The following is an 8,963-nucleotide window of genomic DNA, read 5'->3' on the forward strand; positions in this document are numbered from 1 at the left end:
TTCGGAATCCTTTTTAGAAATTTCGTCGTTCTTTGCGACTAATTCCGTTTCGAGTTCTTGAATACGTATTTGCAATTTGTTGCTACCGTCACGCAGATGGTCAACAATTTCATGTTTTGCTGCTAAAGTTTCCCCCATCTCATCTAGATCATTTTGTTTAGTTCTCAAATCTGACTCAAGCTTGGCTGTTTCCTGTCTATGTTCTTCGTTTGTGTTGGCCATCATTTTTTGTGCATCATCAAACTGTCGCTGACACATTCTGAGTCTAGACTGTAAGTCCTCTGTTAGGTCTGTGTCGACATCAGTTTGTGTGCTGCACGAGACAACCTGAACATGAAAAAAATCAAAAATCAAAGATCACCAGTTCACACGATATTACGGTCTGGGCAGCGGCTCACAAATCAAACCATACCTTTTCTTCTTGTTTATTTCGACTCTTCAGTAAATCCCCAATTGTTATCAACTGAATTTCCAGACGTGTTGCTTTCGATCTCAATTCGTTGTTCTCTTGCAAAGTTCGTAAAAGTTGCGTGTGAATGTCGGCGTTTTCATCCAACGCCATTTTTACGTTGAGGTCGGCCAAACGTCTCATTTGTCGTTCGTTCGGTAGGAAGTCGGGTGACATCCAAACCTCAGTTTGTATAGACTGTAAACCGGACTGCACTTCCTCGATGTCACGATCGAATTTATTTTTCGTAGCTATTAACGCATTCCACAGGCCATCTTGCCACGAATGATCAATTTCATTCATCAACTTAATAACATCTTTGATCTTGATGAAATCAGATTTCACCGATTCTTTCGCGCGGTCGCATTGATCGTCAATCCAGGATTTTGCACGTTCATTTTCATGCTTTACCGAAGATGCCAGGTTTTCAAACTACAAACATTTGCATACAAAGCATTAAGGTAATCAGTTTTTAAGTATAAAGCCGAAACCCTCGTATTCATCTATAATGATTGATTATGGTATTCTGTCATTGACTTACTTCTTCTTTAATGAGTTTGCTTTCTTGTAATTCTTGTTCGAGTCTATTCATGAGCTCCGTGTTTTCATCATCAGCCAGCAAATATCGGTCGTAATCGCGGTCTTTCTCGTCACGTATCGACTCTAACTCTTTCTCCAACTCGGCGCATCTCTCTAAATATTCTTTAGCTTGCTCCTTCGATCTTTCCGATTGTTTTCTCGAAATTGTAACTTGCCATTTTTCCTCCTCGTACTTTAATTTCGTCACATTAAGAGCATTTTGACAGAGCAGGTTTGCTTCGTTTAAATCGACATATTTTCTTTCTAAATCGGAGTATGTACGTTTCCATGCGTCAATGTCTTCTTCGTATTTGGCTTTTTGTAGTTCGCACGTTTCATTTGGCAGATCAATCCCCAAACGACGAATTATCGTTTTCAGATCACTTGGCATTTTGCAGCATTAAACTGATTTGCATTTGATTTATTTCGACGATTCCCAAGTGTTTCAATAGCGTAGATTGTTTCTAAGGCCACCGTTTCCAAGCTACCATAAAATGGTGCTTAAAGATTTCGTAAAAAATGCAAATTTTACTTTTGTTATGTACAATGTTCATGGAACATTAAGCTTTGAAAACATAGTTCTACGTTTTATTCTGGAGGGAACTGATGATCTCATGCAGAATTCTCAATTCATGCAGCTTTTAGTAATCAAACATTACCAATTAATAAGGACCAGTAACCATGGCAATATGTAATATATATTATGTGAGGAAGGAAATATCGTGAGTAATAAAGTTAAGTACTGTAAATCATCTCCGAACATGAACACTAATTAGCTAAAAATGGAAATATTTCTTTATGGAAGTTTCTACTTGTGTGTCTCGGAAACAAACAAGAATTCACATAAAACAAAAATCCCGAGCTCTTCTGTTTGAGTTCCACAGTGTCAATATTTCTTAGATTAATTTTCGCCAATTCCATTCTGCCATCCTGTGACGCGCTATTCGTTAAGCGTCGTCGATTTATTTAATTGCGCGTTGATAATATGAAATACCATGCGCTCTCTTAAAGCTCGTTTATATACGCCGTCGATATTGAAGATTGGTTGTTGAAGGTTGATGAAACTTTATTAATATTATCATCACTATGAAACGCTCGGGAATGTGGCTATTAAGACGTGCAGTGTAGCGACGCTGTGATGATTAAAACGACATCGTCGACTGTGCGATCATTCAAGGAATAAACGCTAAAATTAAAGGTAGGCATATTATCAATATTGCGTCATTTAACTCTAGTTTAAGAATGATGTGATTGAGTACTTTCTGGCTGAATATCGCTTCACGGACTGCGAAATACACGTACATGTATACCAACAGACATCTGATACAGTTCGAGTATCATCTCTGGGACAAGTAAAAACTACTTGTAAATCAAAACTAATATTCGTGGAAAGAGCATTACAATAATGCAGCGTGCTATATTTCATCAATGCCTCTCCCCAAGACCAGGGCCGTCACCATGAGTAGTGTATGACCGGCTGATCACAACTCTAGATTAGTGGGATCAGCATTGCACCACAATGGAACCTTTTTACAACGAGCTTCATGGGGCCAGAAAATATGTTCGATTTAACCGATAGAACGTATGGTTCCTCAGTATGAAATTTTTGGTAATATTCGAATATATCCGAGGTCGTTATAACGAGGTTGTACTGTTTTCAATTTTCCGGTTCACGATGGCAGAGGATACCTGACAAAACAGTAGTATATAAAAAATGCAGGTCGACTGGGCAATTCCGATGGCGAAACAATTTTACGCAATGACCTGTGAATAGGAGATGATTTTTCCTAGGAGAAGAAAATAGAATGCATGATTTCATTACAAATGAATTTTGATCTTAGAATAAGCAATCTCCCTTGATTGATTCTATTGATTTTGATTTGATTTCAGTTTTGTGTCCCATACAAACCCACCACACCTGCCGGTTATGAAACAGGAGGTTTACCGGACGGCAAGATAAACCCATTTCATATCACACATAGACAGAAAATTTGCGTTTCATATTTTAAACTAACATCTCCAGAAGTGGAGGATATCCTTTTTCTCTCAGGTGACACGTGTTCAAACAGAATCCCATTAGTCACACGTACAGTTTCTCTCATCAACCACGGATATAACGCGTCCAAATGGGAGTTGAAACACGACCGACAACCATACCGCTACCACTTCGGCTTATAGATAAAGGTAAAAATCTTCTTTTAAAATTTTGCACTTTTTTTAAACTAACAAAAATACATATATGGCGTATTTTTGGAAAATGTATATAGTAGCCTACTATAAGCTTAGCTAATATAGAACTATCTTAGTGAATCTAATCATCATTGTGCGAACACATGTACGTAAAGCTTCTTTTAGATACGTCACAAATAACTTAATCGAAAACTTTTTTTCCAAATATTCAATAGCATGTATTTTCAACTCAATTCTGCGGAAATGTATATCCTAAATCTATCAACACAAACTAATTAAATTGATACAGGTATGAATGAATTTCGGAGGCAGATGCTGCAGGCTCACAACTATGTTCGTCACAAACACGGATGCCCTGAAGTCAAAATTGCGACAGATTTGGTCGATTCCGCTCAAAGATGGGCCGAAGAGATTGCCAATCGTGGTATTCCACTGTACAGCGAATCACCGGGTATTCCAAAAATCCTACCAACACTTCAATATTCAATATATTCAATATTCTATATTCCTGAATGCAGTTTTTGTACTTTTTTATTTGTATAGGATATGGCCAGAATATCGCATTTGTGCAGGTTCCTAAGAGCACTACACCAACCGGGTCGCAGGTGACCCATCTGTGGTACAGCGAGCGTTACAAATTTGACTACCATCATCCACGCTATCTCAAAGGTGAGAAACGACTGTAGGATATCCTTCGCCAGCCATTTTCGGAACGAATAATAACGGACTTAAACCCTTCTCCAATGTTTCAATATTAGGGCACGGGGAAGTTTTTATCGTTTCATTGATTTTATCGTGAAAAACCTAGATTTAACAACTTTTAAAAAAAATTCATTACAGAAACAAGTCAATTCAGTCGAGTCATTTGGAAATCGACGGACGAAATTGGAGTTGGTATTTGCCAGATTACTGATTCAGATAAAAACATTTACGCCATCGTCGTAAACTATAGACCGCGAGGAAATACGAATATGCCCGGCGATTTCGAGGTAAACGTTCCGGCACCGATTACCGGGCAATCACCCGATGAACTGATCTTATCCCGAGCTCACACCGAGGTTTTGATTTGAATTAACCTGGATATCAAATAAAACTTCTCATCTGGATTAATTTTCACTGCTGTTATGTTGAGTCCTCGTCAACGAATTGTTCATACTAGTAAATAGGGATCTCTGAAAAACAAGAAATTATGTTTTTCCCGCGCTTCGAGGTCGTTCCCACAATCTGTTGGGTTCGAATTTGACTTAGTTGTATTATTGTACATGTAGTATGTAGCACATGTAATTGTGTTAATTTAAGACAATAAAACCATTGGTATTAATTCAAATGAGCTTTAGTTGAGTGTACATGATTGCAGGACCGCATCATCTAATTTCTCTCAGTTATATGGTTTCACCCATAAAGGGTTAATCTTTCGGTAACGAAAGGACGGCGGCGCTGAGTGTGGAGCAACAATAATGACGACGTTTAGCAGTTTCTGCTTTCTCACTCGGAAGATTCTGAAATATCTTCCTAAATATGTTATGGCAATGTTGTTCGTGCTCGAATTTATAAATATATCTACTGCAGGTAATTCAATCTCGATTCTGTATTTACTCCATCGCATTTAAACAGCGATAGATTGATTGAAAACATCAAAATCCCCGCTTGCCGGGGCGTTTGAATGCAAATCAAATGCCTCTTTATTGCCTGAAATGAGGGTCTCATCTCATTCTTCTATCTCGTAGATAACCGAAAGATTGTCACCAAAAATCTCCTCGATCCCGACAGCGACCTTTATTTCTACCTCATTCACCCTAAACATTTGAGTTACTTTTATCGAATCCGGCCAGCGAAAGATTTTGGTAAACCTCTAGTAAGTAGCCTTAGACTAACAGATGTTAATGCCATGATTGCATTTCTGAATTAGGATTTTCAGTCAGAATCAGTCCTGCATATGGAATAGTTCAATTTCACCTGCCGCGGTTGAATTTGTATTTTTTTTGCAGAATTTTACGATGAATGGTATATATTTGGTGCCAGTTGAACCGATCCAAGGCTGCGGCGAAATAACAAATAGTTTAATAGTTAAAGATAACATAGCTTTCGTTGTACGTGGGTGAGTATTTTTAGCCTAATTGGATTTAGCCGAATTGAACAATGAATACAGTTGACTCCTAGTTAGTTACCTAATCGTCTGTGGTCAGCTTTTAGAATCTGATCTGATGGGGAGATACCAATATGAAGATATCTGATCGTGACACTAGACCACACACTGACTTAGTCGACTCCCAACTGGAATCAGTTGGAGCCTGTTATTTTTGTTTCAAGTTACATAGATGATGATTTTAATTGTCAGAAAATGGTAGTTAATTCACATTCTGTTTGTTGCAACAGTTCTAATAATGTTTGTTTTTGAGTTCGGCGATAATTTGGCTTGAAGGCGATTCTACTGCCGTTGGTTAGGCAAGGTCTAAATTCTTGAAAAATGTTTCTTTTTTTCAACTTATTCAGAGAATGTTCCTTCGTATCGAAAAGTTTACAAGCCGAGGCCGCCGGCGCGAGGGCTATCATCATATTCGACAAGGAAGAGAAAAATGACGATATGTACATCGATATGATCCACGATGGTACAAAAAGGGAGAGCAATTTACCGGCTTTCTTTCTGTTAGGAAAAAATGGGTATGATACACAGACTCACTCAATGAACCTGACATATTCTATAATATATGTATATGCAAAATTGTTTTTTAAAGAAATGCTTGATTTAGCCTTCATATCTGCTACTTAATCAGTGAAATGAAGATAGTTTTCTGAATTATAAAATCTTAATTATAGTATGAGCTTAAAGAGATTGTGTGGAGTGGGTTGCATATTTGTGGGTTCAACTTATTTTGATAAATCATTTTGAGTCTGATAACCATAGAAACTATAGCACTTGGAATGTAGTTCTACGTGAACCCCGTTAGTTTGTTGTGGTAGGATTTCTCCTTTCGTCGCGATATACTCTACCTGTACCTTGTATTTTGTCGAATCAATCTCGCTTCAATGGCTTCCACACATTTTCAGATGGATGATACAAAAATCTCTAGAAGCGATGAAAATGTCTCATGCGATAATTGATATGCCGATAAACGTGACCGGGATTCCGACCAATGACTTTATGCAGCCACCGTGGACGCTGTGGTGATCGATGAAAAAGTGTGCTTAAAACGTGCCGTTCAAACAGACTATGCAACGAATTCCTCAAGGATATTTAAAGTCTTCCAGGTGTCCGACGATTCAGAGTTTCATCACTGCTTTTTAATGCGTATCGATTTCACGCAGGTCACGCTACGACGTTTTAATTGAATTCATTTCTATATGAAAATATTACTGATCGCATAATTTAGTCATTTTAAACTTTGTAGTAAATTGCGTAGAAGAAAATTTTTACATTTCGATTGATCGCCATTGATTGATAATTTATAGTTTAATTATCAGCAGCGGTAGCTTTCCTTTCTGGCCACGAAACGCTTGTAGGATTTTAGATTTGTGAGGCTAATTTCATTGTGCTACGTATCGAATTATTGCTAGATATGTAATACAGTAGAATTCGCTTAATTCAAATCACATCAGACTGGATAATTTTGTCCCAATTATGTGCCCTCATTTGAATAGAAATAATCTAGAGGGGACTGGAATTTAAGTCCGAAATAAGTGAAAATCGAATTATGCGAGTTATACTGTACATGTATTGAAAGCATTCTTAACGATCATAGTTCGATGAACGATGTATTTTTCAGATTGGCTCATTTTCTGATTTGCTGAATCCAAGTAGAATTATGAATGCGATGTCTATTGGAGTTTGTTAAAACATGGTTTTCGCGGTGTATAAAGTTGATATCGGCCGGTGTTTGAATTATCAGTGTGTTTAGATTGTGAACTGGTTATCTATAGATATGTAAGCGCAGTGTAACAGGTGGTCTGTTTACATTGTCTATTCATCTGTTCATATTTTATGACCATCATTTAGCGACTGTCGTCGTTTTGTGCTGGAACTGTCTCGATCATTACCATTTAAAGATAGAAGTCATCGCGCGAAAAATATTGCACGACTTAGAAACCTCATCAAATGAACTCATTCTCATGTCTTGTCGAAGTATTTCATTCTCATGAAGTATTTGTGTAACGTTTGATCCAATTCTTAACTTTCACCGGGGACCTTTAACAATGAAATGTGTATGTGAATTATTTTACTTGCTGTAGATGATATATCTTAGCATTTAAATGTTTGGCTCGGTCTTATATTTAGGCAAATTTTTTGCCGCTTGGCTTATGGATGAATGTATCGTTTCAATACTCGCTTTAGTATGTTGATTTAGTCCTTTCTCTCTTTTATCTGACTTGTATGGCATAAGCCACTGACTTTGCTATATCATATTCTGGCCAGTGTGATATGTATGAATTATTTTGGAGTGTGTCGCCGTGGATAATTGGATGGGGGCCATTCATTTATTACGTACGCATTAGGGGAGGGGGAGGGGTCAGTGCAATTGCGTACTGTAAAAATTCAAATTTTATGCGTAAGTAAATAATGAATGATCCCATGCTTCAAGAATCGGCATAAACTGTATACGTTCATTGTTTTTGTTGGAAAGTTTTAATAAAACAAATTCGTTTTTCAAGATTTTAGTCTCGCTTATCTTATCTATCATGGTCGGCGAACTTTGGTGGAGTAGCACATTGTGGTCCTTTCTAATCTTCTTCATCAGAAATGCGTGAACCAATGTTTTTTGAATAAACTCATAAATGACTCCTGCCAGGAACGTAGAAAGGGGCCCCAAAACTTCCTAGACCTATGTGTATATATATATAGAACATGAAATGAATAGCGTAGTTAGGCGCAAAACCTTTTAAGGGGCCCAACGTCAAGAGCAGAATTTGGATCATTTTTGAGACCTAGAACAGTTTTTCTGTCCTGAAACAAAAGGTCTAGCAATAATTTGCCACTATCTGTGGAAATGTTATCGCGGAAAATAATGATAAGGGGGTCAGGGGCGTAAATATACTATGACATTACGTGGATCTTGCTCATACACAAACGGCGGACATTAAGACAGAAACCCATTATCTAATTAAATTGTCACAAAACAAAACATGTTCTATCGGAAGGGATTTCCATGTACATGTTTATACGTATCACCGTTGCTTTTTTAAAGACATACGACACCCGAGAGAGAGGGAGGCGCGAGTGCAATTAAAATCGACAGGAACATTGATGTATGTCTGTATCACAAAAGTGAACGCGCACGCGCCGTTCAAATCATCTTGTCACACATCAGTACTGATTCGTGTATGATTAAAGTTCAATTTTGACAACTAAGGCGACAAGACTGGCGTTAACTTCGATCGCGCGCGGGGGTTTTAATCTATAATTTGCCGTGTAATACCGACTGACGATTGACAGCGCCGCGATTTCAAACGCTCTCCCGAAAACGCGACGCTGGATGAAAATGTTGAATTCAGCGAGGAAATGATGTCACGGTCTGACGAACACGTGACACGTTCATGTATGTATGACTCGTTATAAAACCTTGATTGTCAAACCACGCACTGAAGCTGCAACTTAAATACTGATGGATATTAACCACGATCAAACTGATAACTGATAGCTGATAGCTCGCGCACCGAATCGCTCGAATGGAGGACGCCTCGAGGTGTTCGCTATAAATAATTATAACCAGACACCCATCGGGGACAAAGATTTCACAATTTTCTATCGAAA

At 38.0% G+C, this 8,963-nt stretch overlaps 2 protein-coding genes across 2 annotated transcripts; both read left to right on the forward strand.

Moving 5' to 3' along the window:
• Positions 1-3,529: 3,529 nt before the first annotated feature.
• LOC141909210 (Golgi-associated plant pathogenesis-related protein 1-like) lies at positions 3,530-4,287 on the forward strand. The gene is made up of 3 exons (XM_074799596.1): positions 3,530-3,668; positions 3,761-3,886; positions 4,058-4,287. The coding sequence occupies exons 1-3, from the start codon at positions 3,530-3,532 to the stop codon at positions 4,285-4,287; spliced, it is 495 nt and encodes a 164-aa protein (XP_074655697.1).
• Positions 4,288-4,663: 376 nt separating this feature from the next.
• Positions 4,664-7,829, forward strand: LOC141908510 (protease-associated domain-containing protein 1-like). The gene is made up of 5 exons (XM_074798595.1): positions 4,664-4,786; positions 4,945-5,072; positions 5,206-5,315; positions 5,711-5,878; positions 6,266-7,829. Exons 1-5 carry the CDS (start codon positions 4,675-4,677, stop codon positions 6,384-6,386), a joined length of 639 nt encoding a protein of 212 aa, XP_074654696.1. The 5' UTR covers positions 4,664-4,674; the 3' UTR covers positions 6,387-7,829.
• Positions 7,830-8,963: the final 1,134 nt, after the last annotated feature.

This window comes from Tubulanus polymorphus, chromosome 7, assembly GCF_964204645.1.
Source record: "Tubulanus polymorphus chromosome 7, tnTubPoly1.2, whole genome shotgun sequence".
NCBI classification, from domain to species: Eukaryota; Metazoa; Nemertea; class Palaeonemertea; order Tubulaniformes; family Tubulanidae; genus Tubulanus; species Tubulanus polymorphus.